Source organism: Thrips palmi, unplaced genomic scaffold (assembly GCF_012932325.1).
Source record: "Thrips palmi isolate BJ-2018 unplaced genomic scaffold, TpBJ-2018v1 HiC_scaffold_4, whole genome shotgun sequence".
NCBI classification, from domain to species: Eukaryota; Metazoa; Arthropoda; class Insecta; order Thysanoptera; family Thripidae; genus Thrips; species Thrips palmi.
In genome coordinates, this window is record NW_023144631.1 from 2,527,008 (window position 1) to 2,543,134 (window position 16,127).

General features: G+C 51.1%; 2 protein-coding genes across 3 annotated transcripts; one reads left to right on the forward strand and one right to left on the reverse strand.

Annotated features, from left to right (window-relative positions):
* Window positions 1–5,051: 5,051 nt before the first annotated feature.
* LOC117649471 (uncharacterized protein DDB_G0271670-like) lies at window positions 5,052–8,814 on the forward strand. Its single transcript, XM_034392311.1, has 4 exons — window positions 5,052–5,252; window positions 5,337–5,920; window positions 6,014–6,516; window positions 6,616–8,814. Exons 1-4 carry the CDS (start codon window positions 5,123–5,125, stop codon window positions 7,121–7,123), a joined length of 1,725 nt encoding a protein of 574 aa, XP_034248202.1. The 5' UTR covers window positions 5,052–5,122; the 3' UTR covers window positions 7,124–8,814.
* A 113-nt stretch (window positions 8,815–8,927) lies between these two features.
* LOC117649843 (DNA excision repair protein ERCC-6-like) lies at window positions 8,928–16,067 on the reverse strand. 2 transcript variants are annotated; one of them, XM_034392999.1, is made up of 18 exons: window positions 15,910–16,067; window positions 14,933–15,773; window positions 14,505–14,848; window positions 14,161–14,424; window positions 13,927–14,086; window positions 13,700–13,852; window positions 13,498–13,625; window positions 13,252–13,409; window positions 12,974–13,171; window positions 12,601–12,894; window positions 12,364–12,501; window positions 12,166–12,276; window positions 11,883–12,086; window positions 11,620–11,787; window positions 10,430–11,534; window positions 10,103–10,325; window positions 9,862–10,022; window positions 8,928–9,783 (listed from the first exon to the last, which is right to left on the reverse strand). In XM_034392999.1, the coding sequence occupies exons 2-18, from the start codon at window positions 15,766–15,768 to the stop codon at window positions 9,542–9,544; spliced, it is 4,887 nt and encodes a 1,628-aa protein (XP_034248890.1). In that variant the 5' UTR covers window positions 15,769–15,773; window positions 15,910–16,067; the 3' UTR covers window positions 8,928–9,541. The 2 variants fall into 2 exon arrangements, with proteins under 2 accessions (XP_034248890.1, XP_034248891.1); XM_034393000.1 differs by having other exon boundaries at window positions 15,856–16,052.
* Between the last annotated feature and the right edge of the window lie 60 nt (window positions 16,068–16,127).

The window sequence follows — 16,127 nt, forward strand, 5'->3', positions numbered from 1 at the left end:
GTCGCACGCGCTCATCCCTGTAATGAGGCGGAGTGAGACAGCACGCACACACGGGGGCGCTTCGCTGCTGCGCGAACGTCGCGAACGCTGTGCGGGGCTCGGGCCGGGCCGTGTTGTCATGGCGGATCGCCTACCTGGTAATGACAGTTTTTGTGAGGCTGCAACTAAGTTGTTTCGCGGCGGGGCGCGCGGGGCGCGCGGGGCGGCAGTCAGCTGGCCGCACTCCCTGTACTGCTGCAGCGCGCACGACAGCCCCACGACGGCCACGCCAACGCCTCCGGGGGACGTGTTGGTGTAGCGGTGGACAGGCCAAAGTGCCGCCGGCAAACAAAAAAGAAAAAACAATAAAAATAGCAAGGTGACTTTTTTTTGCGGTTTCTTCTCGTCCCGCGTGTGTCTTTTCTAGCATCTGAGGCGATTGGGAACGCGCGCTTACTTCTCTGCTTAGGGCCGCGCGGCCGCGCCCCTTGACACACTTGTTGCCGGGACTGTACGAGTGTGCAGTGTGCCTGCAGTGTGCATTTGCTTCCCCTCGGCTTGCCCACGGCTTGCCCAGCCTTCGTGCGTTGAGATCTCTGCCACTCTTGCTTCTTTTCCGAGAAGGGCTTCATTCGAAAATTGAGCCAACCATTGCAGTGGCGGCGACACGGCAGTCCAGCTTCATTTTCATTTGACACAGCAAAAGCGGCCACGGTTTACATTTGTATTTTGAGAGTGTGGCGGCGCGCGCCCCACTGAGCACTGCGCTGAGTAAAGAAGGGGCCCAGCTTCCCCGTGGAATGCCTCCCCGGCTGCTGCTGCAGCTGCTGCTGCTACTCTGTGGGCAACGCGGCGCGGCTGGCGCGGTGGGGGAAATTCGGCCGATATTTGGGAAAGTTTGGCTGGTTTGGCGGCGGCGCGCCATTCACCGAGGCGCGCGTCAACGCGCACCGAGAGGCAGTTCCGAGGACAGGCGAACCGAGCTCCGCGATAAGCAGAGACGGATGGAAGGGAAGAGGGAGGTCGCCGCCGTCGCCGCCCCGGCCAGCTCCTGGAGTGCGAGCACCTGGGGGGCCGCCGCCGCTGTTGCACCACGACGACGACGCAACGGCCGCGGCGCGCGCGCTGCAGTGCTGCCATGCTGATGCACGGCACACCGCAGGCGGATGGCCGCCCCTCCGGCCGCCCCTCCGGCCGGGTCATGGCGGGGCTCCTCAAGGTCAAAGTTCCGGGTAACCCGTCCGGCCGCGCAGCCCGCGCCGCCGCGCCCCGGCCATAGAGGCGAGCCGGAGGCCCCCGCCCCGCCACCGCCCCGCCTGGCCGCCACCCATCCGGAGGGAGAGATGGAGACGAGCCGGACCCGTCTGCGCGTTACACAACATGCCATGCCGGCCGGCGGACGGGGCGGCGGGACGGGCCGACGGGCAGCCCGGCCAGGTCTGCAGAACACTTTCCTGCGCCTTGCTTATCTTGGCGAACTTTGCGCGCCGCGTTCGGCGCGTTTGGCGGTCGGGGCGTAGCGCCCCGGCAGCGGCGGAGGCAAGAGCCGGGCCAAACCGTGGAGGCAAACATTGGAAAGTGAAATGGGAACCGGCAAACACGGAGCGCGGTGCCGCTGGGTGCCCCGCGACCCGCGCCACAGCGCAGTGAGGACGGTCAGGGCGAAAGTGTCGCGCTGCTGCGCTGCCGGTCCACCCCGCGGTGCGCGCGGTGCGCGCGGCCAGTCGTAAATGTGAAGCAATTTCATCGGCCCGGGGATCACGCCGTTGTCGCGGTGCGGGGGGTGGGGCGCGGCCGTGGCGCGGCCTGGCGGTGGCGGCGCGAAGCAGGCGCGCGTGCCACCGTTTGGGACCCGCAGGCCGCCCGCCCCGCCGCCCGACCGGGTCGCGTGAAGTCGAGATGCGCCGCGCCGCGCGCCGTGCCGGGGGTCGGCCCGGGTCACGGCGGCAGCAGCGGCAGCAGCGGCAGCAGAGACGCAGGAACGGCAGAAAAAGGGGACAGGCTTGTTATTTATTCGGCGATGACAGCGCCAGGCTGCGCCAGGCCCCTTCCGGGCCATCCTCCCGCCTCGGCCGCCTCGAACGTCTCTCCTCGTCTTTGTGGTTGCATGATGGCGGGACAAAAGGGGAAAGACGGCGAGGCCGCGCGCCAAATTTTATGATTTTTGGCCGCTGCATAGCTGCAGAGCTGCAAGTGCATTCTCCGGCTTCGGCGAACCCCGGTGGAAAGCGAGCGGCGTGGCGCAGCGGCCAGGACGCAGTGTGCTGCCACGCTGCGCTGCTGCTTGTCAGGCATGAAAGGGATGTTGTGACGGATTGGCGCATGGTGAATTCGTCGAACGTGGAGGCCGGGCCAGGCCTAGGCCAGGCCCAGCTGATAGGAGTGCACTGAGAGCACGCCGAGGGCAAGGCAGGCCAGCACCCCGATGATAGCGCCGTCTCGCCGTCCTGGCCAGCCGTTCGAAAGTTCTGGCTCTTGGTTACGTGGCGCGAGGTTGCGCGACGGACGGCACGCCGACGACGACGCGCATGTCCGCGGCTCCGCGGCCTTGAGCGCGGGTTTGGCTTTCACGGGCAAGGCGGCCGCAGCGGGACGTACTCGCGCTTTGTTTTGAAACTGCGGCCGCCCAAGTGACAGTGGCGGGGCGTGGCGGGGCGGCGTTCGAGGAGCAGCCCGTCGAAGACGAACCGGGCAGCCAGATTGGCGGGATAAGCCCGATGGGTCCGATGGCGCCAGATGAATGGGACGGGCTAGCCGGCCAAACCCGTCAGCAAACTCGGAGACCCGAGGTGGGGTAGGACCGATGCAGATGAGGGAGGGGAGGGGGTTCGCGAATCTGGCTTTGCGGTGTGGCGGTTCCCCAGCGCATACTCACCCTGGCGGCAGCCGATCCCCGCGTGCAACCCATGCAATCCGCCGTCGCGGCGGGTTTGGCCGTTCGGCACCGTTCGGCGGCGCGGTGGCGGCGGGCTGCCCCGCTGCCCGGCGCGTGGGCCGAGTGTTTCGCTTTGCCCCAGACGGGCTGTACTCGTCTGGCGCCAACTACATCAGCGGCTTCGGTAGATAAAATTGCGCCGCGGGCAGCGAAACTCGGCGAAACGCGGCGAAGCGGCAGCCATGCGGCGTGCGTCCGGAGGATTTCGGCTCTCAGTCTAATTAGAGGCCGATAAACGTGGCGGCTATATTTGTTTGTGCGCGTCTCTCTGTTGCCAGCGACTCTTGTTTGTGACTGTCGCGTGTGTGTCGTGGCTGCGCCTTCGCCGAGGAGGCCGGCAACCCGTTGGGCACCTTCTACCCTCAGTAGGTACCATTGACGTGTGTGCGCTCTGCGCTGGTGTCGCCCGGACAAGGTGATGAGCCGATTGGCTTTTGGCCGGACAATGCGTCCCTGGGTGCGAGAGAGACAGAGCGACGGCCACCGTGGGAACGGTCTGCACCCGCTGCACCTGTCACCCCGAGGTGTCAGGACGCCGGCGAGGCGTCGCGTCCGTCCGTCCGTCCGTCCGTCCGTCCGTCCGTCCGTCCGCCCGCCCGCCCGTCTGTCTATCCGGCTTAGACGCGCAGAGGCCGTGTCCATAAATTAGGAGGAAAATGGTGTGGAAGATGAAAGGGAAGGGTCGAGGAGCCTGAGACGGCTGTCGTCTCTCTCGCACTCACGGCGCTTACCGCAAGGGGTGCGAGCGACTGCTGCAGGATGCGGAGGCGTCAGGGCAGGAATGCGGCAGGGTGTTTGTTTCGGGTGCAGACATGCTCGGCATGCAGGTGGTCAACGGGCCCAACGAGCCGCAGCACTGCACCACACCCGCCGACTTTTGGTGGCGACTGTACGCGGTACCTGTGGGAAGCGTGCGGGGGCGCGGCGGCGAGGGGCGGCCCGTCGAGGGGCCGTCGAGTGACGAGTCCACTGACCGATAAAAGCCAATATGGGCCCACAGCCCGCGCTTGAATTGGGACCTGGAGGGGGAGTGCGGGCGGCTGATTGCCAAGTGCGTGACACTGTTACACGGCGAGAGGGTTACGCGTTTATCTTTTTTGTTGCTATTGTTTTTGTTGATTCGGGCGAGTGTCGCGAGCTGCGCATACACTGCTGTCAACGCGTTGTGCGTGGGTGGGCCGTGGCCGTGGCGTGGGTGGAGCCGCGACTGCAGTGGCGTGGCGGTGCGGCGCCGTCGGAGTGCAAGCAGTGCAAAAGCAAGGTCCGCGGACTGGGCGGACTACCGGAGGAAACGTTGGTGGCACTGGGGAAACGGTCCCGCTCTTTTCGACTTTGGCGAATCAAGGAGGGGTCCTCCGTCTCCGTCCTCCGGGAAGCGCGGGGAGTGCCTCTTTCTCTCTCTCTCCCACAATTACATGGCCCGTTCCCGTTCCTTCTCCCACGCCTCGGGAGAGCAAGTCCCCTTTTTTGCCGCCCTTTATCTTCACGGCCGATTGGTTGTATTGTTGTTGATGATTGCGGCTAATCGGCGCGCTGCTTTTTGTTCCTTTCAGTCGCCCTTTCTCCGCACAAAGTGCAGGAAGGCTCCTCACTGCTCTTGCTGGCCGCGTGCCGCCGCACCGCCGCGCCGCCGAGATGCCGCCCCACGGCGACCCCCGCGACCCGGGACCCGTTTATCTGACCAGCCTAGCCGCCTAGCACACGGTGTACGCGTACTGCAGCCTGCAGTCGGTTGGCCGGATAGGTTGGCCGCCGCGCAGGCGATCGAGGCTCGCTTCCACTATGGCTGCTCCAATGTGCTGACGAGCGTTTTCTCTTCCTTGTTCCAGGTGGCGACGTGCGGTTCGTATGGCGTTTGGCGCGTTGGGCATTGGGCCCTGGCTGCACACGCACACACACATGCCGTGCCGGTCGACTGAGGGCACACCGGGCACACCGGGCCTCCCCGACCTGACTGCTGCTATGACTTTGCTGCTGCCGCTTCTGCTGATCCTCGCCGCGCTGACTGCCAGCTCGGCCGCCCCCACGAGCGTCGGCGCCGCCCCCGCCTGGCCGAGCGGCTCGCCGACGCCCCGCGGTGGAGGCAGCGGCCACGGCAGCAGCGCGACGTCGCTGGGCGCGGCGCTGGGCGGCGGGCTTGGCGCGGGCCTCGGCGGCCGCACCCTGGGCGAGCTGGCCGAGTCCGAGCTGGAGCGCTACGCCTTCCTCATGCTGGACCCCGCGGCCTCTGGCCTGGGCGGCGACAACGTGCCCACCGGCGCAGTGACGCGCCGCATCACGCCCAAGTCCGTGTTCATCGCGCCGTCGTTCAACGGCGAGCGTGACCAGTGCGCCGAGGGTGAGTGCCCGTCAGGTTCCTCGTCAACTCCCCTCGCAGTCAAGTGTTTCCGCGGTGCTGACTGCTGTCTGTTTCTGCTCGCAGGCTACCAGCAAGACGACATGGGGCGCTGCGTCAAGGTGGTGAAGGTGGACGCGGAGAAGTCCTGGGACCTCTTGTTGGACAAGTTGACCAGCCAGTTCTCCGACGTGCCACTGTCTCTACCGGAGCAGGCTGAACCCACGCCGCCCCCCGGCCCGCCCCCGGGGCCGTTCCAGCTCAACATTCCCATCGCCGGGGTGGTTGAACCCGCCCCCAGCCCCGACGTCTCGCCGTCGCCTGCCCCCAGTCCCGCCCCGGAGGAGGCCACGGAGACCGCGACGGAGGCCGTGAGCACGACACCCGCGCTCGAGGAGACAGACACGCCCGTGCCGACGCCGTCCACGGAGGACGCCCACGGCTCCCTCGTCCCGGAGGTGGTGATGCTCACGTCCGAGGAGCAGCCCTATGTGCCCGCCCCCGCCCCCGCCCCCATCCCCCCGGTGCAGAGCGGTGCTTATCTAGTCAACGGCGCCGCCGCAGTGGCCGCCCCCAACCCCGCCGCCGCCCCCAGCAACGAGGTGCCCTCGGTCTCGCCAGTGAGCGCCCCCGCCGCCCGCCCGGATGCAGTGGACCCCATCATCAACACGGTGAGTCCCGCCTAGAGTGTCCTGGTGACCGACTACCCCGAGCCCCAGGGAAATGCCTGGCCTTTGCTAACGGACGCCGTCTTCTCTCTCCAGGTGAACAACTCCCCGCTGGTGACGGGCGACTCACTGGTGCAGGAGGTGCCCGCCAACCCCAGCCAGGCGGTGGCGGACGCGTCGTCGCACCAGCTTCAGCAGTTGCTGGCCGCGGCTCTGGGGCTGACGGCCACCACGACCACGCGCCCGTTGGAGGCCTCCGCTGTCTCCGGGACGCCGTCGTCAACCCCCACCGCCTCGACGGAGTCCTCGCCGGAGACGCCCTCGGCCGCATCGTCTCCGTCCTCGACAGAGACTGTGGCTGCGTCTTCCCCCAGCAGAGGCCCCGACGAGGACGTTGTGCCGTCCTCCACGGCCGCCTCGTCTTCAGCTTCGCCCAGCGTCAGCGTGGAGACGACGACGGCCTCCCCGTCCTCCTCGACGACGACGACCACTCCACTGCCCACGACTGCGGCTGCCTCAACCTCCTCAACCGCGAGCGACGAGAGCCGGCCGTCGAGCAGCAACCTGCTGCGGCCCCACTCGCCGCTGTCGCCGCTGTCGTCGCGCATCCCCGTGATCGCCCCCGAGGCGGTGGGCGGCGCGCCGCTGCGCTTCCCCGCGCCTGCCGCGGCCTCGGCGTCTGTCCCCGCCGCCAACAGGCCCGCCGAACGGCCCGCCGAACGGCCCGCCGGCCACGTGCGCTTCCCGTCCATCGACGTGACGTTCCCCACCAGCCCCGGCACCAGCCCCGGCGGCGGCGACGCCAACCGCCTGCTCCTGGACAAGCCCGTCGTGTTCCCCAAGGACACTGTGGAGAAGCCCAGCCCGTGGTGGCCACCGCTGCCGCCCGCCCCCGCCTTCATCAGCAACTGGGGCCTGGAGCAGACCCGCAACCGGCCGCAGAACTACCGCTACTGGTCGCGGTCGCCCTCGCGCTTCAGCCACCACCTGAGCCTCGGGGGCAACGCCCTCGGCGGGCTGTCCTCGCCCTCCTCGTCCTCGTCCTCATCCTCGTCATCGTCGTCATTGTCATCGTCGTCAGCCTCCCAGGAGACCAGCCAGGCTCTCAGGAGAACGCTGTCTCGAGGGTCCTCTGGGTTCTCTGGGTCCTCGGGGTCCTCCCACTCGCACAGGGGCACTTCGCATCGCCGGGGGAGAGACTGGTGACGAGGTGGCCCTGGACCTGGAATCCTGGGAGAGGAGGAGGAAGAGACGCCAAAGTTCCTGCCGTACTGACGGCGAGGTCGAGGGCCGAGGCTGCCAACCACCCTCGCCTCGCCGCCTCGCCAACCCGAGTCCTGTATTGATAGCACCTGTATGTATCAAGACTGTCTATGTGTGCTTGTTTGCGTGCGTAAGTGTGAATGTGGTTGGGTGGGGAGAAAGGAACACAAGCTTTATTTTTTGTTGTTTGTTTTAGTGATAGTTCTTGTGAAAATATCTGTTCGGGGAAGGCCGCACATGTGACTTCTCCTCATCCACTAGTGAATGTTGCCAAAATATGTGTGTGTGTTGTTTGTAGTTAAATATATTTATTGTTAGCCAATTAATTATAAAGTGTATGGGCATTGACCTCGCAGAACTGAAGACCTACCAACCACCAAATGCTATGTTCTACAATTCTTCATCACATCACAACCAAGCCTATACTTTGTGGCCAAAGATCTCATGAATTTCTCCTTTAATCCTGTGATTAGTACTCTTGCATGTTTTTAATATAGTAACCTGTGTGAACATCACATTTTAGCCTTGTATTTTTGTTGTAACGAGAGGGGACACTTTATGTTGTAGCCTTTGATGTTCCAAACTACATTATGCCTCTGCATTCTGTTTGTATGTATATGTGTAAAAAGTACTGTGTCAAGTGTGAGAAGTATTTATGAAATATTTTATTCAAAGTTTATTGATTGTTCACAAAAAAGAATTTGTGCATCCTCACTTCATTTATTCACTCTTTGGAGTTTCTTACTAGAACCATATCAGTATAATCTGCGTTATTAGAATCATCTCAGTTTCATAATGATTTTTTTTCATGTTTATTCTACTAAATCGCAATTCTCATTATTAATTGACTCAATCAAGATTTTTAAGTAAACGTGATATGATCAAATTTAAAATGATTTTTCTTTTGGAAACTATTATTTACTGTGGGACTATAATGACTGCAGAGACGTCTCACTTAATCTTGACCTTAGGAGTCATAATGTTTTAACAGCATAACTCTTTTGTCAGCTAACTGATGTATTAACTCATGCCGACTGACCATATGTTATAATTTGCCCATGCAGAGTAAAAATTCTGAGGCTTCTCTTTTGTAAACATTGTTAATATTTGTAAATAGTATATATTGTATTCACATGTTAATGTATAAAATTACAGCCCCAAGAATAGATATTTATTAATAATCGTTATTACTCTGCTAAAACACATGGTATGGTCACTCATACCTCTCAGTTCTTGGCATATTTAATCATTCAAGCCATACATTCATTCTTTCAGGAATGAATTGTAACAGGCGAACTTGAGATGGGTTTTGTGTAAATGAGCTCAATACTGTAATGGAAATTGCATGGGAAATATTTTCTTTAAAAAGAAGGGAAGGAACGGGCTGGGGTGGGACCATCCATGCTTTTTCTAACGCGCGACTGCTTATTTACATGAAATGCGTACATACTTGATATGTGATGAAATGTGATTTAAATACAACTGTAGTTACAAGGTAAGTTGTTAGTTAAAAACCATTTAAATGTAAAAAAAGCAAAATCAATGTTATTGCTTATGTTGTACAGATGTAAATAAACTGTAAAAAGAAGGATTGATCCAAAATCGACAAGTAAATAATTTTAAACAAACCGTAACTATTTTTCTTACTACATCCCCACTACTTTCACCCTCAGACCTCAGGTGGTTATGAGTTGTTTTTTTTTTTCAAAACAGAAGAGGAGAGGAATGCATGTAAAGAAAAGTATCATTTAGTTTTTACTCCTTTATTTACAGGGCACATAAAAAAACATTAGTATCAAAACAACAGACTTCAAAACCAAAATTAACAGAGCAAAGCCTCCAAAGTAAAAAATACTTCAAACAACATACAGGGTGTCTCATGGACCAGCTGCCAAGCACAGCATTTATTCCCACGTTATGGGGTCCATGGGCCACTCTGTATAACAAAAACACAAAAACTGCCTAACAACAAAAACATTAATACTTGTACAGAACAGGTACTTGGAACAGAAAAAGTGAGACAAGAATGCAGTTAAAAAGAGGCTCTTCTCATCAGAATGTGGAAATCAGCCTTTCATTGATGTACTGATAAGATTAAAAGTAGAAAACTGACTCAAATAAAATTTTAAAATCCATGAGAAACTTAAGCACATTCAATTAGTGCTGACAGACATGAGCTACCAAAACAATTAAACATTTCAATAACTTTAAAAAGTCCAATTAATGTATTTCAATTTTAAAATTTATCTGTCTTTCTGTTTAGCAATACAGCACACAATCTATTCAGATCTCACTTTCTTTTAGTACTTTGATATGAATCAAATTTTATCACAATATCAACAAATGATAGACAATGGATATCTACCACCTAAAATCAGGAATGAGTTTCCAAACTCCCTGCCCACTGGGCAGCCGATGAAATTCACAAATTTGCATGAGCATTTGCTTGAACAAAGCTGATGACTGAGGGGGAAGACGGTCCCGGAATTGAGTGATCACTTCTTCCGTGGTTGCGCGGCCATCAACACTGGCTCCAAATGAAACGAACGTTCTTATGTCATCCAACAGTTCTTTATTGCTGTCCGGCACACTAGGTGGTGGACCTGAGGTTAAAGGTGTAAGTGTTACTAGTAAAACACAAGCAGATTCCAAGTCGGTGGTCACGAAGAAAGTGCACGTACCTGTTGCGTTGGCATCATCATCATCCTCATTCAAAAGCAAGTTTCGTGCACGAATACGCGCCAGAAGAGAACTGGACCCAGCCTCATCTTCAGCCTCTGCATCATTTGATGTCTGAGTGCTGCTCTTCTTCTGAAGAGTCTTTTTCTTTCCAAATTTGGGCCTGTAGTGGAAATCAAAACACAAACTTCAAACAACAATCAGAAGAAAAAAACAAACAAATGGTGTGACTGAAAACATTACCTTGACGGCTGGGGTCTATTTTCTCCTCCCTGTGGTATTCTGATAGCACCACTTGAACCTGTCCATGTGGCTTGACCTGACATCGGATTCCAACATTGTTGCCGTGACGCTTTCATTGCCTTCACAGCTTCCTGGGCCACTCTGCGTGCTTCACCTTCGACCAAAGCATAATCTGCGTCGCCAGACTGCATCACTCTCTCATGCTGCATGGCCGTTTTAATTCCTGCCACAAAATAAAAGGAATAAGTGCATAAAAACAATCCAAAGTGGCAAAAAAAAGAAAAGAAAAACACACAGAAAAAAAAGAGACTCTTGGAGCCATCTTACCAGTTTTAGCAAAGAGTTTCCTCAAAACATAATCATCTTGTTTCGCATTGTGAGAAGCCCGCTCCTCAATTTCTTCTTTGGATTTCTCTTCCAAAACAGATGCCTTAACCAGGCCTTTCACTCTTTCTCCCTCAAAAACAGCATCTCTGTGCCTACTTTTTTTATGCTTCTTGCTTTTTCTGTGTCTTGATGATGTAGAACTTTCTCTAGACTCTTTCGGTTTGGAATTATGATTATTGTGGCCTATAAAGACCAACTGAGAGGAAGTATCTGGTCTACCAGACAATGTTGTTTCTTTGGCAATTCGACCATCAATTTCTGGCACTTTTTGAGGTATTTCTGTTGACACCTGAGTACTTTTCCTAATACTGCCATCTAAAGCAGAGGCATCAGTGGCAAGATTCTCAACAGAATCCCTAACTTTAAGGACCCCATCTGTTTGAGAGTTGGATCTTGCAACACCATCCGATTCACAAATCTTTGGTATGTTAACTGCTGCAGCAGTTTTCACTTTCTTCAGTAGTTCTTTACTTAGTTCCTGAGCAAACTGTTTCATACCTTCAAGATCATCATCAGAATCATCTGCCATAATTACTTCTTCAAGAGGGCCTACTTCAGGCAAAACACTTTCTGATTGGTGCTCTCCACATTCTTTCTCAACTCCATTTTCATTTTTATAGGCCGCTGGATCATCAGACCCATCTTTGTCACTAGAATCTGGTTGTACTTTTGCTTCATCTAATTCACACACTCCAATTTTATCAACTTTATCAATATTTTCAGCACTATTTGGTACTTGTGGGGGTTCCTTATCCACAACAGCATTTTCTTTGGCAGAAACTTTACTCGAAAGTTTCAAACTGAGTTCGTGAGCAAGCTTTTTCATATGCTCGAGCTTATCTTGTGAAAAACTAATTTTGGCAGTTTGTTCCAGTCTGCTAGACTTAGTCCTACCGTCTGAGTGAGCTTTGGACTTTTCATGTTTGGATTTATGGGGATGAGGTGATGAATCCTGAAGGTGATTATGAGAGTGATGTGATGAACCATGAGAAATTCTTTTATCCCTGGGACTTTTCTTATTTTCTTGCTTGGGTTTGACATGAACCTGTAAATGAATCACTCTTAATGTAGTTTCTACATTTGCACATCTAAGTGAGTAAAGATACTTCCTCAAAACACCTTTCTTTTACCTGGGAATTGGTTCCAGCAAATATTGCAGATGTTTCTGTTGTAGCATCATCAGTTTCTTTCAATGTAAACAAGTCTAAAAGGTCACTTGACTGAAAAAATCTTCGCTGGCGTGGATCTTTTAGAACCTTATTGCACAAAAACTGTTTGAAGATTTGACGATGATACATCTGGAAACGATACAATAATTCATATGTTAATTGACGGAAAAAAAGTACATTCAGTTTTTTAAACAAATGTGAGTGATATTTAACATATGATTCACCTTTTCCTCTATGGTGCCAGCTGTTATTAACCGATACACAGTAACAGCATTTTGCTGACCAATTCTCCACGCCCGTTCCCGAGCCTGGGTGTCAGTTGCTGGGTTCCAATCAGGGTCATAAATGACTACACGATTAGCACCTGTGAGATTCACTCCCAGCCCACCGACTCTCGTAGTCAAAAGCATAAGAAAGAAGGATTTATCCTGCAATGAAGGAAGACCAGTAAAAAAATAACTTTGAACAACATTAAATGCAAGAAACCTGAGGAATTGAAAAGTGTACCTCATTAAATTTATTAATCAGAGGTTGACGTGCAGCAATAGAAGTGCCACCATCCAGTTTCAAATACTTGTAACCCTTATCACTGACTAATTTTTCCATAATAAGCAGCATCTGCGAAAAAAATATAAACTTGAGTTTAATAGATTTGAACTTAAGAAAACAATATTTTAAGTTTGAAGTCTCAAAATAATATTTCACCTGTCTGCTTTGTGTGAATATAAGAACTCTATGCTCTTGTTTGTGCCACATTTTGAGGAGTGCTTCTATTACAACCATTTTACCTGCCTTTTCCCAGTGACCAAACCGCTCTTCTACCGACAAATTTTCTTCTTTCTCCTGAAAATTCATTTTAAAACATAACACATGTTCTCAAAACATAACCCACAAATTGGTAGAAAGATATTGAAATAGGCTTTAGTCATAGAATATACCTACATGGGAAAGTAATTTCGGTCCACCCGAATAAAGATGAGGGTGGTTGCAAATTTTACGTAGATTAATCAAACCAACAAAAATTTGACAACGACCGTCCAAAATTCTCCCAACTTCACCACACTGCAAGTATTCCTTGTAAAGGTCTCGTTGTTCCTCAGTAAGACGACAAAATAAAACTTGCTCATTTTTGGAGGGAAGTTTTATGTGGTCACTCACATCTGCTTTCATACGCCTCAACAGGTAGGGAGCAATAGTGTCTCGGAGAACAGAAGCACACTTAAATGCTGTAGCAACCTTAGATAAAGAGATCAAAATATATATTAACTTTTACGTTATTGATTTTTTGGTAGTTCCAAGAAGTCTTAAAGCTTACCATAACTTCTGAGGCATTTGTGTATCCTCCTTGACTAATGGGCACAGCAAACTCAGACATGAAAACAGGCAGAGTGCCCAGTTTTCCAGGAAAAACAAAATCCATTAATGACCATAACTCACGGAGATGATTTTGTAAAGGTGACCCTGACAAAATAATGCGATGTGGTGTTCTCAGCTGCTTCAGAGCTATTGTCACCTATCAAACAAAGATATAAACCCAAGTTTTATTCTGATCACATTCAATAAAAATTAATTTTAAACAAATAGAGGACTAACCTGAGCATCAGGGTTGCGTATTTTGTGACCTTCATCTAGAATAACATAATGCCAGCGTTGGTGAAGCAAATGGTTTTGAAGACGCACAACAGCAGTATATGATGTTATCATCACACCCTTTTCATGGAGCATTTCTCTGATCAATTGAGAACGTTTTCCTGAAAAGATGAGTATTACAATATGTATTAGCTGCACAAAACACATACAGACTTTCACATACCTACATTAAATAATGAAGAAACATACCAGTGTAGGAGCCCGATTCATGAAGAATAGAAACTCTCAATGGAGGACACCACAAGTGAAACTCACGCACCCACTGATGCATGACTGTTGTGGGACAAACTATGAGAGTTGGTCCAAGACCACGGTATCTGCAGGGTCGATAAATATTGTTATTATACAACCATAACTTTTTTCCCATATAAGCTGGACTTCATTATCTTACCCAGTGGTCCGACATTTCAATTTACTGATGAAGAGACCAGCTAAGAAAGATATGATTTGAATTGTCTTCCCGAGGCCCATTTCATCTCCCAAAATACCACCACACTTCTGCTGATTCAGTTCCCACATCCACCTCACTCCAACTTGTTGATATCTTAAATCAAAACTTCAGATTAAAAAATTGTTTCAGTTTAACCACTAACTAATTTTTATTAAAAATGTACTTACGTGTAAAGCTTGTCCCAAATAGAGTTGGGCACTTTAAACCCGTTATCAAACTCATGAACATCTACTTCCATCTGATCACGCAATCCCTCATTTTGTCTTTCCCACACTTTAACTCTTCTAAAAAAGTCTTCACTATTACCATCATCTTTGGCTCTTCTGGCTGTGCACAAGTTGAACAAAAAAATTAATGCTTTATCTTATGGTTATTGCTTTTAATGCATAACATTCACTTACATTTTCTCTTAGAATTTCCTCCAGAATCATTGTCACTACTGAATTCTTCATCATCAGTGCATATCCAATCGGAGTCATCACTTCTCCATTCTTCTTGATCTCCATCTGGCAATGCTTTACTACACTTCCTGCGGCGCTTGAGGGAACCTCCTGCCCACTTATCAGATAGGGGACCTTTTCTGGGAGCGGCAAATGGTTTCCCTTTCTTGGAAGGATGACTAACAGGTTGTTTCTTTACAGGACTTTCAACTTGGTAGTCCTCATCTATGGTGAAAAATAGTAAGGGTTCGCAAGGGGTCAGTGATTTTAAATATCCAGCAATATTTTAAATTTCTAGCACTTACCATCTGTTCCAGAAGGCACATATTCACTTCCCGATTCCTCGAGATCAACAACACTGATTTCAGCAGGTGCATCCCCAGGACGTCGTCTTTGGTCTTCCTCAAGCTCACTAGTGGTAGTTCCTAGTCTTTCCTTAGGTATTTTTTTCTTAGGAAAAAGGATGTTTTTCTTTAAAATTGTTTTGCTTGGAGGTGTTTTCTGTTTTGCTGAGGGTTGTGAGTGTTTCTCTGAGCCTTGCCTTTTAGTTGATTTGGAACTTGATTTGCTTTTTGTTGTACAAGTACTCATCATTTTTTTGTGAAGCTCTTGTTGACTTTTCAGATATTTTTCAAAACTGCTTAAGTCGCTAAATAATATAAAAACAAGGCTAAAGTAATACATGGGTTAAAAATTAAAAACATAAGAGAAACCACAATTCATGGATACATACCTAGATGCAGCATTAGCAGTAGTACCAAAGGGAGTCATTTCACCCATTCGTATCTTACGATCTCTTTCTGATTCCTGCGCATTTTCATTGTTCTTTGTCTGAACTTTGCTGTTCAACTGTGCTTGTAATTTGGCCTGCTTCAAACGAAGCTGCTCTACCGTCTCTTGCGTTGCATCTTTGTGTTTCTTCAATGCAGTGATGTTTAGCTTTTTTCTGGCTGGTTCCTCCAAAGCTGACTGAAGAATTGACCTCTTAACACCTTTGGCTGCCTCAACTCGTTTGAGCTGCTCCTCTGCCAGTTTTAACTTTGTAGAGACGTAAACTAGTTCTTGTTGAGCTTCTCGTTTCCTAGTTTCTCTTTCCACTTGGTCCCAAATCCCACGTTCTAAAGCACTTTGGTTGTAAACAGTAAGGCCTAAAGACTGGATGTCAGCATCCTGATCTTCTACTGTGACAGATTCTATTTGATTGACATCTACCTCAAATCTTGACTGTCTTTGCTGAGGTGTGGCCTCAGATTGAATGTTAAGATCACTGGGTAAGTAATCGCCCGATTGGTCCCCTTCTGTCTTAATCGAAGTTTGTGTTTCTTTTTCCTCTTCAAGCAAACTTTCCTTCGGAGTGTCAATCAGTAACGAGGTACAAATAGGATCCTTGTTTTCATTGATGACACCCTTGATTTCACCTGTTTCTTCATCTGATTGGCTGCCTTCCATTTTGATTGACATTTGCATTTCACTTTCCTCGAGTGATAAACTTTCTCTTCGGGTGTCAGTTAGTAGTGATGTATCCATCGTATCCATAGAGTTGTCATTTTCATTGATGATTTTCTCCATTTTTCCTGGAAAGTGGAAAATTATAAAAATCAAATCCCAACTGTCACCAGTGGGTAACAACAGTAACAAAGTGTTTCAAATATCAACCTTTTCAGTGTTACTGGATCTACCATAAACATTTTTCAATAAAAAGTCACTTACAAATGGAGAATGGGACGTTCTTTACTCATGAGTTCTACAAAATGCTGCTGACTGTCTATATAGATACAAACACCTTCTACAAACACAGTTGCCTCACTTTGCACAATCGTTCGTTCTCTCACTGTCGAGCATCATCACAGAGATTATCACAAGGATGGGAATTAATTTTTATCGAATCCCCCACTTCTCCTTTCCCAGCTAAAGCTGCCGCCAACGCA

Coding starts and splice junctions, on each gene's coding strand:
- LOC117649471 (XM_034392311.1), top strand. CDS start 5,123: ATGCTGGACCCCGCGGCCTCTGGCCTGGGCGGCGACAACGTGCCCACC. Junction 5,921..6,013: donor TGGACCCCATCATCAACACG/GTGAGTCCCGCC, acceptor TTCTCTCTCCAG/GTGAACAACTCCCCGCTGGT. Junction 6,517..6,615: donor TCGCCGCTGTCGCCGCTGTC/GTCGCGCATCCC, acceptor CGCCGCCAACAG/GCCCGCCGAACGGCCCGCCG.
- LOC117649843 (XM_034392999.1), bottom strand. CDS start 15,768: ATGGAGAAAATCATCAATGAAAATGACAACTCTATGGATACGATGGAT. Junction 14,087..14,160: donor AGGAAATTCTAAGAGAAAAT/GTAAGTGAATGT, acceptor ACTTGTGCACAG/CCAGAAGAGCCAAAGATGAT. Junction 13,172..13,251: donor TACGCAACCCTGATGCTCAG/GTTAGTCCTCTA, acceptor TTTGTTTGATAG/GTGACAATAGCTCTGAAGCA.